The sequence below is a fragment of the Calonectris borealis genome, chromosome Z (genome assembly GCF_964195595.1).
Source record: "Calonectris borealis chromosome Z, bCalBor7.hap1.2, whole genome shotgun sequence".
In the NCBI taxonomy this organism is placed as follows: Eukaryota; Metazoa; Chordata; class Aves; order Procellariiformes; family Procellariidae; genus Calonectris; species Calonectris borealis.
The window spans coordinates 45,921,530-45,939,334 of record NC_134352.1 but is presented as its reverse complement, the minus strand read 5'-3'; the positions used below and the strand labels follow the sequence as shown (position 1 = coordinate 45,939,334).

At 41.3% G+C, this 17,805-nt stretch overlaps 1 protein-coding gene across 1 annotated transcript in view; it reads right to left on the bottom strand.

The window, feature by feature from the left end:
• Nucleotides 1-9,437: 9,437 nt before the first annotated feature.
• ENTREP1 (endosomal transmembrane epsin interactor 1) overlaps nt 9,438-17,805 on the bottom strand; it is a 29,983-nt gene continuing 21,615 nt past the window's right edge. The window contains exons 9-11 of the mRNA XM_075136714.1: nt 13,907-14,056; nt 11,789-12,078; nt 9,438-10,678 (exon numbers count right to left, since the gene is read on the bottom strand). Of these exons, the coding sequence (XP_074992815.1) occupies nt 10,472-10,678; nt 11,789-12,078; nt 13,907-14,056 (647 nt within the window). The 3' untranslated portion in view covers nt 9,438-10,471. The remainder of the gene's footprint in view (nt 10,679-11,788; nt 12,079-13,906; nt 14,057-17,805) is intronic.

Here is a 17,805-nt window from a genome sequence, read left to right as displayed (position 1 = left end):
CTTCACAGCAGGATTCACAAGGAAGATTGACTCTGCTTCATGCTACATAATCAGTTTTATTTTTGTGGCTATAATTTGACAAACTGAGTAAATTAAATGTTGCTGAATGAAAGATGTCTTTACCAAACAGATAAAAGTATAGGGTGCAAAGTGTTTTCTTGGATATCCTGCATATGACTTTGCTTTTCCTGCCCTATTTTCCCACAGGCACTGAGCTCAGTATTAAAGATTTATGTCTGTAGGGAAAGTAGAATATCAAAAGCATAGTTTTGCCCTCAGGAAGAATTACCTGCTTATGAAGACTCAGTAAATGCTGCTGTTGTAAAATGGACTGTCCAAATACATACCTTTTTGATTCCCCTCTGTCATCTGTTCTTCTTGATAGTAGGACTCCAAAAGATACTCTGTGAGTTGCTGAAACATGTTACACTTGCATTACTTACACTTAGTAATTTGGGAGGCATTTTTTACAGCTGCCTCCCCCACTCTGCCCCCAGGTTTCTAACTCTTTGTTTTCTTCTACTTTGTTTTTAAATGCAACATGTCTTTTATAGTCCCTTGCCTATTTTAGAGGTTAAAGGAGGGGGGGAGGATCTTTAAATATTTACAAGAGAAATAGTGAGGGGCTTTCCTGAATAGCTACACTTTTTCTAGGCTCTTAATTCTGAATTCGATGCACACAGCCATGTGTGCCAGTGTATATAGACATTTTTAAAATTGTGCTTGCTGTTTATGAAGTTTGAATATAAGAGATCTGCAGATTATTCTAAGTAATTTTGTTCTCTGAGCCAGTTTTAACATATATATTTGTCCAAAGACCTGTCTAATTTTATTGACTTCTCTTTAGTTCATGATATAGATAACAGTGGAAGGGATGAGGTGGGGATAAACTTAATTTATTTTGTTATATAATTTAACTTGTGATTTTTTTCCATATGTATGGCACTTAAAGGAGATAGGTGTGTACCATATGCACTTGTATGAGGATGATAAACTGTAGGGATGTATGAAAACTAGGATTTGATTGGCCTTTAACTTGCATACTAGAGACAAAAGGGGAAAAAGGGATTGGGTTGGGTTCTTTTTTTCAGAGGGGGGAAAAAAAAGCAGCAGTGGCTTTTCTTCCTAGTGAGAGGAAAATTCCCCGTTCTCTGTAGTTACTTTTTACCAGAACTGCATACTGGTGTTTATGCTGAAATTGAACCATGCCTTCAGTCCAGGCTAATATGTTGATTTCTTTTAAAGAAACAGTTTCTGCTGTGTTTTACTGTCATAGAAAGGCTCAATGAGATGAAAACAAGAGCAGGCCACACACAACCACACACCACTTCTGCTTTGTACACGTGCTGTCGGTCATAGTCACTTGTTTCTCAATTATTGTGGGGTGGACTGTGCAATGTAAGCGTTGTTTGCAGTCCAGTAATGATACCTAGACAATACTATGGAGGTTCGTGGAAGTGGATGTGTGTGTGTATGCGTGCCTACGCACACTTGGGCCAAACACTGCTGAGAGCCATTGAGCCCTCTTGCCGGAGGTCCATTTTTGGCTTTCAAAAATCATGGATATCCATGGACTGATCAGAGGTAGAGAATAAATTTTGTGTTTCAGTGGGCAGTAAATATGTAAGGGAGATAATGAAGTGGTTCATAAACTATTTGTAGTAAGTGAATATGTTTTAGTGTTGAGATTAACGTATAATGACTTGATTTTACTGCAGTTCTTGTTGTTATATAATTTAATCCCGATCTCCAGTATAGCAGATTGCACAAGAGAGTGGTGTTAGTATTCCAGGTTGGTACTTCCCTCTGCTACCTGACTGATGCAACTAGATAGTGAATGAATTGTGAGTATATTGTTTAACTGTAGACATCTGGTTTATGATCATTTGAACTTTTTTCCAGAACTTTCCATATATATAGTAATATATGTAAATATGATATATAACCATGTACAATTTAGAAGATTATATACAGTGCAGCCTTTCCTTAAGTTGCCTGAGGAAACTCAGTGAACTCTTGAAGACACAGTTATCATGCTTCTGGTTCCTGCTATGTTTACGCCCTCAGCTTCACTTGTTTCTTTGGTTCTGTCCAGCTCACGTGGTGGGGTTTTTAACTCGCTTCACAGGGAAATGATGAGGACCTGAACATGCAAATGTGTTTTGGAATGAAACAACTGTTTCTTTGAAAATCTTGCAGCCAAGATTCTGTGAAGTTACTGCACTTGAGTGCTTGCACAGTTCATGGTAAATAGGTGCTTAACATTAAGCAAGTGAATGCTTGCAGGATCTAGCAAAAAATCTTAGTTTTTCCAATTACAGTGTGTGCGTAAGATTTCTAAACTGGGAGGTCCATAGTGGGTGCACACACTTCTGATAACAGTCTTGTAAACAATCCCATTTTACTTTGTAAAGGGAAAGAGTTTCAAGAAAAAGGAGCTCAAAGGGGAAAGCTGGCAGTTCTCTAGACTGTCGCAGCAGTTTGTTAGATTACATATGTGAATTTTTAACAGATTCAGAGGAACAAACTGCTGGTTTACATTCCTTCTTCGGTGATAGACCTGAATTCTTTTTCATCCTTGCTGCTTCATATAATCTAATTAACTCTTCAGTGTTTACATTAAGGATGAAACATCCCTTATATTTTTTTTTATTGGCAAGTTTCACACATTTGTTTTGAATCTTGTTTGAATTTGAGACTCAGTTGGGATTTCCAGATTTGCTTGCTTTCCTTGTTTTCTGAATGAAATGTATTTCTGAAGACAGCAATGTGGTTGAGATCTCTTGTACATATTTAGCGCAGTACCTAGACTATGAAGTTGTACTATTGTTCTGTAAAGAGGGTGAATAGAAATTATTGTAAAGCGTTGGGAAAAGTATAGTATTGTATTTGTAACAATATTGTTCTTTGTAAACACTTAATGATCTCTATATATAAATATAAATATATATATAAATATATGTGAGCCTGGAATGTTGATACTGCACATCTACTGAATGTAATTCCTCTGATGTTTTTTGCCACAGGTCTCTGACCTCTATAATGAATCTGCAGTGGTTTGATTTGGGGGGGAGGGCAGGGGGGAGAGGAGTGGGCTTTTTGTTTTGGGTGGGGCAGGGTGGGGGGTTTCTGGCCAGCTATTTTGTTGTGGTGTATTTACTGTGCTACATTCCTTTATTTAACAGAGCGCTAATGTCTGTAACATTTTGCAACAATAAAATACAAAACAAAAATACCTCAGACAAGGCTGAAAGTTTGCTCATACTCATCTAGGGGTTGGCTTGCCAATACTGAATGCATGAATGCTTGGAGGGTGTCTGAACTTCTCTTTTGCCACTTAGTCTGAGTAATGCTGTATGTGTTTCTGCAGATGTGAACCAATGCTATTAACTTCATTTTTAAAACAGCATTATTTTCAGGTAGTAGATGAGACTAGTGCTCCTAAATGAAGCTGATGCCTTATTTAAGGCTGCATGCCAGTTTTTACCATGTGAAATGTCACCATGTTTGAATCTTCCACAGATATACGTTATTTCGCCATGCCTTTTATGTGACAGAAATATTATTTCATTGTCTGAATAACTTTAAATATGCTTTTTTCATAAATGAGGCCTTGCTAAAAATTCTTTAGACTTACTATCGTTTCTGAAACTACTATTTTTCTTCAAAGGTCATCAGCGTGGTTTATTCTTAAAGACCTATTACCATTTGAATAAATAAAAAGTGGAATTGTAATATGTCTGTCCTTAGAATAAATCCGGGAACTGCCTGTGCTAAGATTAAAAAATATTGGTATAATGAGAGATTGTTTATGAAAAATGTGATGATGGTGTTTGAAAGTCAACCAGCAAAAGCCAACAAAGGAGCATTTCTTCAGGTGAGGCGTCATAGGATTTTCTGTGCTTCATGGGTCGTCATGAGTACTTTGAAACTACAGAATTGAACACATACGCCACAGCTGATTCAGAAGGAAACTAAACGCGGGCCTTCAGGCATTGAGTGGCTATTCATAACATGAAATACAAATATTGCCAACATGGGAGAATGAAGTAGGTCACCTTATTTGCTTAAATGATAGATTGGAGCAATTGTGAAGTCTTTGGTCGCTGGTGGAGCAGACAGGCCGAGGTTGCTTCCTGTGTTTCCCTGCACGCCGCCCTCCATCCTGTTGGTTACCATTCTTGTTACAGCTTTACATTCCCATTTCTAGGTTACTAACTTCTTTGCATTTCAGTGGATAAACCTAAGTCTGACTTCTCCTTTAGCAGTACAGATATAAATCTCACAGATTTGCTGTCTTCACGGGATATTTTTCTTGCCCTCCCCTCCAGTGTTTTAATGGTTTGGGTCCACACTGGGAGGATGAGCAGATGCCACCCCCCCCCCAGTTCCAGCACCCTGTATGTAGTGCCTTGCGGGCTGGAGAGGCGGTGCTGATACTCTGTCTGCGGACTGACAGTGTCTGAGGACAGGGCTGGGATTGTGATTTAAATAACTGTTCAGTGCGGGAGCATATGGTAGCCATCCTAACCTGAAGAACGTGGCACATGGAGGAGTTGGTGATCCACGAGTCAGTTAACCCGAGCAGGCCCAGGCTTGTGCTGTTCTGCTGTGTGCTGCTCGTACAGGGTGGCCTTCAGGGATGTCCCTCAGCCACAGCATAAATTTATCTGGTTGCTTATAAGAGAGGAGCCTGCAGGCAGCCCCTGTGTGGTGATGCCACTTGTGTGTCCTTACCTTTGTCTAGAAACGCAGTAAGAAGTTCTCATGTGAACATCTTTTTTTTTTGACAGTTGGAGTTGTTTTCTTCTACGAAAATCTTGTAATAGCTCAAGTGACCAAATGGGGTAACCCTTGCACGGATGGGAACTGCAGAACTTGTTGCACCCTGATCATAGGCCTGTTGATGCTGCACAACGTGGGGTTCCCAGCATCTGAAGGGGTATAAAATTATCTATACTATCATCTTTCTTTATAGCATTAGCTCTAATAAACAGCATTTTAAATGAGACTTTACAGAGTCCGTGTGTCTTTCCTACGGGGATGATAACAAACCAGCACCTCCTAGTGCAAAACACATACGCTTTGGAGTTTTGGAATAATGTCCTACCGTTAAGTGAGAAGGTCACTGAGCCAAAAGAGAACTTCTTTCAGACAGTTTGTATTTTAATTACAGTTTGCAAATTAACAACCTTCTTTTATAAAGGATGGCATTAGAACTCTGAACACCAGTTTTTACTGAAAGCCTGCTTTTTATCTGAAGTTCTGCATTTTATGACTGGAGCTTTTAATTTAAACCATAATACTGATAATTTGCAAGGTTCTTTGGTACTGCTTTTGACAGCTGCTTCCACAAGAATGGTGTATAATCGTACCCCATAACTGCACAGGTTACTGAACTTCAGAGCCAAGAAAATGTTTCCGGTTTGTAACTTCAAATAAGGTGGCACATAAAATGCCCAGATTGCGAATGTGCATCCTGGTAGATTTTCTTCCTGGCTTTTCATCAACGTGACAACCACTGAACAGTGATTTTCATTGGCCTCCACAATGAAGTCGTCAGTTATCTATAATAGTCACAGCTCATTAAAGAAACTGTTAGACATTGATGAGCTTGGTGTATAAGAATAAGGTGTGTGTGTGTATATATATATACGCACACATAAATACGTGTTGTGTATATATATACACACACACTTAGTGTGTATACATAGAGTGTGTGTGTATATATATATACACACACGCATATATTTAGCAAACAATTATGTATAAGGACATGATCCATGAATCTGCATGCTGACTTTTTTGAGGGTGGGCAGCAGCAACCAAAGAATTTTAACAGCATGTTAATTAAGAGAGATTATTCTCAAACCTAGTGCAAAGTAAGTGTCATGGTTTAACTCTGCAGGCAGCCAAACGCCATGCAGCTGCTCGCTCACTCCCCTCACCCCCACCCCAGTGGGACGGGGAGAGAATTGGAAGGATAAGATTGAGGAAAACTTGTGGGTTGAGATAAAGACAGTTTAATAGAACAGAAAAGGGAAAATAATAATGATGATAATGATAGAGTATACAAAATGAGTGATGCACAATGCAACTGCTCACCACCCGCACTGACCGATAACCAAGTAGCTATCGGTACTTCCTAGAACACACCTACCATTCATACACTGAGCATGACGTCACATGGTACGGAATACCCCGTTGGCCAGCTGGGCCAGCTGTGCCGGCTGTGCTCCCTCCCAGCCTCTTGTGCACTTGGTAGAGCATGGGAGCTGTCCTTGATTAGCAGGGTACCTGGCAACAACTGAAAACATCAGTGTGTTATCAACATCCTTCTCATACTAAATCCAAAACACAGCACTAGGAAGAAATTTAACTCTATCCCAGCCGAAACCAGGAGAGTAAGTAACTGCAGCACATATAGGAAGGGAGCTGTGGTTCATTCTTAAACAGGTTGATTTTTGCTGTAAATGTCAATCCTAACTACTTTTGTTTCTGTAAAGCACTGTAGAAGGGACATTTTTTTCCTTCTCCAGTGCAAAGTTTTTGGATATCCTTATTTTCTCTGCCACTGACCACCTGGCATGACTGCTCTCCTGGAAGTCTCCCCTCCCTTGAAACCTAATGTCTATTTTAAATGTTTATATTCCAACTCAGTCAGGCAACATATCATTTATGCTAATTCTCATGCTTTCACAGCAGCGATTTTGTGCAGAATTTTCCCCCACCAGATGATTTTACTGATGAGCAAACTAAGATGGCAGAAAAAATGTCTCTCTGAATCCTAAGCAATTGGCTAACAGGCTTGTGCCCTCTCCCTCCACCAGCCTGTCATTTCTGATAGTCTGTGTGTATGGGGTGGGGGGACAGGGGAGGACATATGAATGACTTTCAGAGAAGTAAACTGAAACCAGGTGCAATTTTTTTTCCACTTTTAAATTCATCTTTTATGAGTATCCTTATGATAAGCATCTACTTATCACTTACCCACTTATGCTTCTTCCTACCATCTTTACCCTGTCGCAGTCTGCATGTACTCTGCCTTTCCTCCCTATTCCATCCCATGCAGCATTTCCATGGCTTCAGTGAATTTCCCCACTGAGTGAGGAGATGTGTATGCCGCTCCTTCTCCAGAAAAGCATCTTCAAGCAAGACCACGGAACTTCAGGAGATGTATCCTGGCAGCAGTGGGAAGAGAGACAGTATGACAGATTGCACTGATTTTTGTGCCCCCCTGTTTTAGAATGAGAAGGTGTGGGACTAAGGGAGCAGCATCTCGCCCGCTAACAAACTCCCATTGCTTTAACTGGTGGCTTTTCCATTGGCTGAGAGTTGCAGGAGGAGTGGTGAAGGCATCTGTGTTTGAGAGAGTGCTGTTGATGAAGGGAGACTTTTTCATTAGTTCTGAAGGCTGCCTGGGCAGGAAATGAGACCGCATTTGCAAATGGGAATGGGTGTGAGAAGTTTGTCTTTTGAATGTATGATAGCTCATGAAGCTGGCAGGTTTTTTTTTTTTTAAAAAAAAAAAAAAAAAGAAAGAAACTGCTGGTGGGAGACTGGTTCTGATGAAAGAGATTTGCATAAACTTTTCCTTGAGGGATTAAAAAACACTTTAGGAAATGAAAATGATTCTTCTGTTGCTCAGGGCTGCACTGCCCCTGGAATTGTGGTGATTAAAGTTAACCGCTAGACACCTTGTAGCTGTTGCAACCTTTGCATGTTTTAAACGTGTTGAAATAGCATTAAGTGTGGGAAGTGTCCTTTACGTTATCTCTTGCTGAGGTTCTGACTAAGGAAAAGAAACTGGCTATGCTACTGTGTCTCTCAGTGCTTGGCGATAATTAAATTAAAACTTGCTACATTGTTTGGGCATATGAGTAACTCATTTTTTTAAAACTTGCAATGTTATTTTAATACTTGCAGAGAAACTTAACCTGTATCTTGGAAAACTACTCAGTTTACGAGAGCATTATTTTGCAGTAGATTTGCTTCCTATCTAGAAAGTATTTCATCTTTTCTGGATTGGTGTGCCACGGTCAGAGAGGTGTGTGGGGCAGGCTGTAAATTCACGGCCATCAAGGTGCGGTATTAGATGTAGTGGCTGAAGGGGCTGGGTGCTAGTGGACAAAACAGACTCCTGAATGACACATAGAAGGACCTGCCTGTCCAGTCCACAGCCAGGAAGGTTGTCAAGTCACTGGTGCAGAACAGAGCACAGCCTGGCTACAGAAACTAGCCTGTTTGGTGTTCAGGACAGCCTCCAAGTAATACGGGAATTCCAGTATTTTTTGCACACTGATTTAGCTACAAAATTTGCAGGTGTGTTACATGAGAGAACAGAAAGGCTCCTACCCTGACAAGAAGAGCCTCAGCTTGTGCGTTCTCCATGTGAAGCGAGACTGGTTACGCGTCGTGCACCCTGGGCATAGACCTGCCTGTCGCCTCTCTGAAACACTCCTCTGGGACAGGGAACAGCCCTTCCAGAGAGGCCTGTGATGGCAGAAAGGTGAGTATTGCTCACAAGAGTGGATGACTCTGAATATTTTTTTTTTTTTTTTTGTCTCTTTTCCTCTGGTGGAAGAGCTGCTGTTGCCACATTGTTTCTCTTAGTGTCTGTTAAAGCATGACTGGCTGAAAAACATGTTTTGTGCAGGTCACTAAGGAAATAGCTTACCTGGGTAATAACTTGAACAATAGGTTTTATAAATAATTGTGGCACTCCTCTGGAGTTACTTGGTCAATTACAAATTAAGAGCTTTGGTAAGTAGATAATTTACTGAAATCAGATTTTTTCCTCTCCTGTTATCTGAAACGACCTGCCTTTTGAAGCACTGTCCAGTGGCTGATAACTTCAGCTCAGGTTAGTCCCATTTCACTGGGATAATGAGCAATTAACTGAATTGTGATCAAGTCTTCTGAAGCACAAGCTTACGTTGCATCCTGGCCTAGAACCCAGGGACTTTTGCAGATTTTTCTCCCAGTAGGGTTGCAGGGAGTTTATATAGAGAGCGCGACAGCGAGGGAAGAGCTGTCAAGAGCTACTGGAAGTACACCTTGCACTGATGGGGTGCGCATGATGTTCCTCTTCCACAACCTAGTTTTGGAAGGGCAGTGATTAACTGGGAAAAGAAAGCTAATACTGAAGATCTGAAAGAACTCCCACTTAAGACGATGCATGTAACAAGAAAAGTTGGAGTTTTAAATGTGATGGAATTGCAAACTATGTAACAGACCTGAGGTAAAAGCTAGCATAACGAAGCAGTGTGTTCTTGTGGTGTTTTCTTTCTTCTCCAAGACAAAACCCCTCAATTTTTGCTTCCTGTGCTCTTACTTCTGAGAGCAAAATCTACCAATATGCCAGTGCTCCAGCAAACTCAATACCCCTAATGGATTTCCTCTACTAAACAGGAAAAATAAGACACCAATTCCAGTGTAGAGATAAGCATTTTATTTTATTCAAGTTACCATCTTTAGTGAGTCAAGCCATACTGCACAGTTTCAACTTCTGAACAAGCTTAATTAAAACTCACTTTAAAGCTTTTTGGTTTTCAGTGGGAAAGCTGTTGAATAATTTTTAAATGAAGCTTTATCATTAAAATAGCAACAGGAATATTTAGCCATCCTGCTGAGACACAGAAGGCTACAACTACCCTTGCAAATAAAATTGGTGTGCCTGATCCCAGCCTCTGGAAATACTTAGTGTATTCCGCGTTAGCAGCATACCTACAGAACAGAGTTTAACAAACTATCTGCAGTCAACAGCTTGAGCCAACTGGCGTATACATTTGTTTATTAGCCAGAGGGTGTCAACTCATGGGTCACTGTGGCCTAGTGGTTAAGATTGCCAAAACAATGTTAGGTAGTCACCTGCATGTCTGCGGAGGATTTGAGATGGCTGCATACGTGCTTCCAGCATGGATGTCAGCTGGTACATAACAAGCACCTCGAGTAGGAAGTAAATTGCTATATGCCAGCAAAAGAAAACAAAACAACAAAACAAAAAAATCAGTGGAGCTACAGCAACACACACCAGATGAACACAGGCGTTGACACTGGCCCTGTTCTCCGATGAGATACAAAGTGCACACATGCATTAACTGTCCTTGCCTCACCCTGGCAAGCCAAGGCATAGAGCCATTCTGCTGTCTCTCTTGTAAGTGGAGTAAAAAAAGCAAATCTGTCCTAAGTGGCGATAGACTAGGGAGATGCAACAAGACAGTACCGCATCACAAACAGACTAGTTGCACCTGAGTAGCCCAATAAAGGCCAGCTTGCAATCTGCTTAATAGGCTTTGTAGAACAAGCTTCCCCTTAGGAGTCTGAGCAGGAGGGTATAAAAAAAATGGATTATCGACACACTCTTCCACCCACTTGTCAGAGATGATTTACCTGTGCAGTATGTACGTCTGACAAAAGTGCTCTACTGAGGAATAAACAGAAATCAGCTCAAAGAAAGACAGAAACCAGCTCAAAGTACAGTTTCCCTGACAACGCCAATAAGACTGTGAGGCCGTTCAGGCTCTGCCCTCTGGATCCTCCTCTCTGCTAGCTGATCTTCATCTGTGGTGAAAGAACTCAGGTCACCACAGCCGTCCAGGTGCAGCAATCCAGGATGCTGTCTGCGAGGTAACACATGGGCACTCAATGACATGGCTTGCTGGGCAGGTGTCATCACCTTTAAAAAGAAAAAAAAATATAAATCAGATTTGTTTTCACGCTCTTGTCCCATTAAAATAGTTTCTTACCCAACTAGGAAGAAGCTAGTTGTAGCGCTGAGACTAAAACTACTATTTGTCAAGGAGGCATGGGAAAAGCAATCCCAATCAGGAAAAGGAGCCAGTGCTGGTGGGGGGGTTTTTTGCTGTGTGGGTCTTTTTTTGTTTGTTTTTTTTTTTTTTTTAAAAGCTGCACAAGAATTAGCTCACCCCAAACCATGGCATGTCAGGTGTTGCTTAACAGGAATCTAAGTGTTGCTTCCTGCAGAAGCCACTGGACTGTGATAAGCTTCAGGCCATTGTAATAAATTGAATTCTCATAAGGAATTTTTTTTTCAGCTGTTTCTGTCAAGTTTGTTGAGGCTTTTGTTGCCTGTAGGCTGCAGTGGGAAATCTCACTTTACCAGCAGAGCTTAAATTAAAATCTTTGATGTGTTTTGCGTGAGAACTCAAACCAAAATCAGTAGTCACAGCAAAACACTTGTACTGTGCATGAATCAACCCATCTATCCAAATGGTCTGCAAGCTACCAAAACATTTATTTGATGAAGTCTGTAATGTCTGAAACTTCTGAATATTTATTCCATGAATGTAAGCACATATTTTCTACTTTCTGCTTTTTTTCCCTTTAATAGTCTTATTTTTATCCTGGGAGCCAATTACAAAAAGTTGCTTCTAGTGGGTTTACATAAAAACTTCCTTGTCAGCCTCCATTCCTTCCAGTTTAGAATAGTAAATGCTTTATAACATCTCTCCCCTGCCACGCTCAGTATAAAACACTGTTATGTTATTTACAGTTCATGATCCTACCACAGAAGACCATCTCCTTCAGCTTTTAAATACGCACGTATTCAGTCTTCTGAAAACCTTCCTGGCTGTGTGGTTGATAGAGCAAGAGACACCACAGCTGCACAGCCTCTCACACACCCTCTAAATAAAACTACCGGAGGAGCTAATTGGGTCCAAAAACTTTGACACACAAAGCAGAGTGGCAAATATAAACCTATACTCCCAAGCCAAGGCCAGCTTGGGTTTCCACATCACCCGATAAATACAAGTAATAAAACTACCTGCTCAAGGATGGTGGCACTGGTGATAGCTTCTGCCATATGTTTCTCATCTGATTTTAAAACAGACTTGATATTTTCCACTAATTCATGTATGTCAGGGCTCATGCTGCAGGAGGACTGCTCTAGGATCCACGCCACAAGCCGTTTAGTGTCTGTGTAAGACCTGTAGTCTATTAAAGATAGGGGTCTTCCCCTCAAAGCTCTCGCTCTCGAACTCTTCCGCAAGGTGACAGCGCAGAGTTGTGGTTTTACTTCAGTCTGCGTTGCAGCTTCACAGCTGATCACTGCTCCTGAAGACAAAGGTCAAAGAAAGCAAACAATCCACTTGGTTCACAGCACTGTTCAACAAGTATCCCCTGAGATTTCAATCCTGATTCAGTGATGATGCACTGCACATCATTTACATTTAACCACGTAAAACTTAAGTCTGGCATGGTCAGGGCAGCCCACGAGGCTCACTCTGTATTGGATTTACACTAGAGAAAACGCTTGTAAAATAGAGCAGAACATAGCCACGGTTGAGTGCATATCACATGTCAAAGGGTCTGGAGGGACATTTCTGGGAAAGCTGTTTGCCATTTTGCGTACATCGGTTCCTTTCCCTTTTGCTTCTGTTCTGAATAGACCTGAAATGAGCGTTGAGTGTTAATGTTAACAAACAGTTATACAAAGCAGGTTAAGCAAAGCTTGAAGGCTTTTATGATCTCTCCTAAATGTTTTGTAACTTTCAATTATTACCAGTCAAGAGGGCTAGTTACAAAATATCTGAAAATAATTGCTTGTCAAGCTGGAAGCTAATAATAGTACAAAGTGGAAATTTAATGGGGAAAAAAAAAAAAAAACAAAATTACCTTGCAAGGACTGAACAAGGGGCAGCAGGGAATCAATTCCACTGCCTTTGGTTCAAATAAAAATCCGCTGCCTTTGGACTAAATAACAATCATCAATTTTTGGCCCTGTTAAAAAAAATAAATAAGAGCCACCTACAGGTTGTTCAAGAAGCACTTTAATGTTGGCTTTACGCCAAACACAACAATACCAGGAGGAGATCCAAAAGTTTCCAGCTAGAAGACCACTAACTAACTTGAAGCAACTTCCATTTTCTGTTGCAGCCGAATTCCCTTTCTGTAGCACTCATGTATCTAAGTCTCAGGCCCAGTGCTGAACAGACCTAACCTCAGTTACACCGAGCCTAAGGCACCCAAATGCTTCTGACTGATGGAGTCTCTCTACAAGAGGAAGGCTCTGCTCTGCTTTCACAGCTATGAATAGGCTCTGTGTCATGTAACTACTGCTTCGGCAGCAGATTCTCCGGGGTGCTGTGGTGGAAGTTGATAGGAGGAAAAGAGAAAACACATGGTGTAGCAGAGACATAAAAACATTCCACAAAATAGTATAGGCATGCTCCCAATATTCAAAATAAATGGTTGTTACTAACATGCCTCCTCCCCGCTTACCTTTTGTGAGTGCTAATATGTATCAGCAGCTACGATGGGGATTCCAATATCCTCTAATAAAAACCGCAGGACTCTTGACCAGTGGATTTTCAAGACTGTCAACAGAATCAAGGGCTCTGCAGCCACACTAGCAGTTTTCCCACAGCAACTGAATTGGATCACTGACACCAAAGTAGCCGTGACAGACTCCATCGGCTCTTCACTGTGGGTTTTTTATGTTGAGTTTTGAGGGGTTTAGATGCTATAAGGAGCGAGAAAAGGGGTGCAAATGTGTAGGCTAATACCAAATACCCAAGCTGACTTTGCTTTCAATCGCTCACATTGACAACTGCCCTTGCAAGCTTTTAGATGCCAGTGTACGAATAACACTGAGAAATCCTATGTGCTTCCTCCTCCTCGTCTTCCACCATCCCTCCCTCCTCCCCAAACTAGCAATGCCTGCTAGAGACCCTGTTCCTAGATGTGAAAGCCTAAAGAGCAGCAAGACTAAAGTGTTGGGTGGAGAAGGTTTGGCAAAGCACAAACTGTTTGCTGTAATGTAGGCACTCTGTTGGGAGACAGTAGCTGATTTCTGCAGGTATTAAGTTCAAGGTACTAACCTTCTGACAAATGTTCTTTTAAGGACTCATTACATAAGCACTTATAGAGAAAATCAAGTCACCTTGAAGCAACCGGCAGTGCAGCACAGGGTCACTTTTAGACCGTTTTCGCAAGGGATTGAAGGCTCTCCTACGAGCTCCTTCTGCAGGCACCAGGCTTGCAATTGAAGGTGAAAGGCTCACTCTGCTGGAAGACTCAGGAATTTGTTCACCTGAGTAATCAGGAGCAGTAAAGGTGAAGGAAAAGTAGTCAGAACAAAGCAGATCTGTAGAAGCCGTTATTAGAGATTATTACCGATTTTTTTTGTGCCCCCCCCCCAAGCTGTAATGATTGGACACAGGAACGTAGGGATGCAGTATGTGTGCATCACTTACCAGTAACACTGGTCTAAAGCCTGCTTAAACATTTGCAGAAACCTGTTCAGCCTTATACAACTGGTGTAGCAAAAAAATACAGCTTTGCCTAGTATAAATATGACCTTCAACTACCTGATCAGAGAGAAGGGACCTACAGCTTTCTTGGAGAGAAAACTAAATCTCAGAGTGCCTGAAATCCTCCTGCATATAAACAGTTGTACCAAGGTATGACAGCATATGGTCACAGAGGTTAGTCACTGTTTGCTGCACTGTATGCAGCTCATAAATCAGTCACCAGTCCCTATAAGGGAATTAAAAGTCTTGTTTCACGAGGTTCTTTATTAAAATATAGATTTTCCTGAATTCTTGTGATGTGTTTCATCTTTCCAATTAATCAACATTCCTCCTTTTCCTTAGGGTGAAATTATATGCTGTGATTCCCGCAACTGCCTTTTAGTGAACAGGACAGGATGAAGCTATGTATTTCCCACCAGAGCTGGTTCTGTACCTCCACCTGATCACATCTGGCATATTACAGGAAACAATGTTCTTGCTCATGCAAGAGCAAAAAGCCAAATTAATGTGAACAGTCTCTTATTCAGAAGATGGCAAATGTTTGTGCTGCTACTCTAACAGAAATGTACCAGTGACTGGAGCATTTGAGAAAATTAAGGCTTGGATGATACGTACTTGTTGAGCATAGCACCTTATCTCCTACACAAATGCAACCTAGAATCTCTAAAGAGAAGAAACAGTGACACAACCTACATAAACCAGATACCAGCCTGGAAAGTCAGGAGGTAGGACCCAGCAACAAAGCATGGCAGACCAAGAATCAGACAGCATTAAAGAATCCACCACCAACATAAACTTTTTAACATAAGTGCAGTTGTGCTAGCAGTCAGTCCTTGAGGTACAGTGCGGCTGGTACTCAGCAGAAGTGTTTTTTTTTTAAATACTAAACAGATGAATGAACCAATTCCATGATCTTATGATAATTCTTCATAATATTAATGTTTCAGATGTCAGAGATAACTGGCTTAAGCTGGTGCGTACTGGAAATGCATATACCTAGTATGTGATGATATAGACCAGCTGCCAAGCATACGCAGCCATCAGTAGAAGGTTGCATGTCTTCCTGCTACAGTGAGCAGGTAAAGTCCCATTTTGCTTGACAGGAGTGCTTTTAAAGTCAGTAAAACCATGTTAGCTGGCACAGAGAAGCTTACAGCTCCTCCTGCAGCCGGCAGACAGGAGTCCCCTGGTTCTGCTGGCAGAGAGCAGTGTGTAGCTTTAACTTCCATCGGGAGCTACGCTGAGTCAATCAGTCCTGATGGAGCCGAAGGAATCATGGCATCATACACTGGCACAACAGACTACCAGCATAAACCAAAAGTTCAGCTTTTATTTATAGACTGTTACTCTACATCAGCTGAGACAGCCCATGGAGTTACTCTGCCACAATTCCAACATATCCCCCCATTTTGTATTTTGCTTCTGCTGTGGTTTAACCCCAGTGGGCGGCTCAGCCCCACACAGCCACTCACTCACTTCCCCCAGTGGGATGGGGAGGAGAACTGAAAGGGCAGAAGTGAGAGAACTCTGGGGTTGAGATAAAGACAGTTTAATTGGGGGGGGGGGGGGGGAGAAAAAAACAACAAAACAAACTGAAGAAAAACAAGTGATGCAAACCAATCGCTCACCAGCAGCTGACTGATGCCCAGCCACGCCCTGACCAATGGCAGCCCTGGAAAACTCCCCCCAAGTCTTCATTGCTGAGCATGACGTCATGTGGTATGGGACACCCCTTCGGTCAGCTGGGGTCAGCTGTCCCAGCTACGTCCCCTCCCAACTTCTTGTGCACCCCCAGCCTGCTCACCATGGGGGGCAGAGTAAGAGGTGGAGCCAGCCTCAATGCCGCGCAAGCACTGCTTAGCCAGAGCTAAAGCACTGGTGTGTTACGAACACTGTTGTGGTCACAAATCCAAAACAGCACCATATGGGCTGCTATGAAGAACATTAACTCCATTCCAGCCAGACCCAGTACACCTCCCCAAATATAAATAAAGGGAGAGATACTGCTCAGCATACTTCCTTTTCTTAAATTCACTGCCCCTAGGAAGCCTTGGCATCTAGAAGTGGCAGTGTTAACTTTCTTCATTAAGATGCTCACCTTCTTCTTTATCTGAATTTAACAGCCAGGCTGAGATGTAAATGTCTCTTTACAGGCCTTTTTATTAAAAAAAAAAAAAAAAAAGATGGACAAAACAGTTAAAAAGATGGGGAGGAGGGTGCAATTTATCACATGTGCTCAGGTCTGCTTGCAGGTCTGCTTGCTTGCAAAGGAAGTTTTTAAATACAAACTCATATATTTAACAGTGCCTCATCATGGCGCCTTTTTTTTTTTTTAAACTTTCATGACTCTCCTTCACAACAGTTGCATTTTCTATAGTATTCTTTTTCTTTTTCTGTTCTCATAACTTTAAGCAGTCACCATGCAGCCCTATGTTATATCCTATTTTCATTTGTGCTCAAAATGCCCAGAGAAAGGAACAGCAGTTTATCAGTAAGAACTCTTCAAGAATTAAACTTTTTGCTACAACTCTTATGAATTTCTTTCTGGCTATCACAACTGATGAGATATCAGAAGCATCCAAGTACTTGTTTTCAGAGGTCTCAGGTAGACTGCCGGAGTGTAAGGGAACTCTGAAAGACTTGTTATTTCATTAAAGTATTGTTTTATGTAAACAATGCTTTTTTTCCTGCCACCACTTAGCAGGGACAATTTCAACGATAAACTTTACACCAAAGTTTTCCTACAGCTTGAGAAGTAGATTGGCAGAAGAGAAGCCACAGTCAAATAAAAGATTTGGGGCTTCCCCCCCCTCAAGTGTCTTCACTCTCTATATTCTTGTGGTGTCAACATTGTGCGGATAGGCACATAGCCATCTGTTGCACAAAAGACAGTCTGTCCCGTAATGGCAAGTTCAAATGAAAAGTATTTTCATTTCAGGAAAAGAACACATTTTCACCAGGGCTGTGACTTATTTGGGAGCCAATAATGTTTAACTGCAAGCGTACACTGCAACAAAGATTAGGCTGAAAACAACTTGGAACCATTTACATGATTTTTTAAACCAATGCTGAGCAAAGCTTGATGTGGCCTCTATGCGTAGTCTAGCTATGTCCTGTAGCAGGATGCAGAAACTATTTAGTAATTCTTCCAGTGCAGGCTGAATAACAGAGTAATTCCCACATTTATCTGAACACAGTACAGCATTATTTTATCCTTTTTCTATTTTCATCAGCAACAAAATGTCAACAGGCACCATCGTGTACAAAACAAATGGAAGCACTGGAGCTGGACATCATTTCTTACAACGTATGGACATAGAGTAACAACTAACTTGTAGATTAAGAAAAAGGAAATATATTTTTCTTTTTGTATCTTAAGAGCAAACAATTTTGTACGTATTTTAAATGTTAATCCCTGTTCCTACTGCCCAAAACAATCACGACTTTGTATCTCTGGCTTGTAATATGGTGGCTGTCTTTCAAAGAAATAATAATGCTGCTGCTACATTAAGTCATCTGCGTTGGGTAG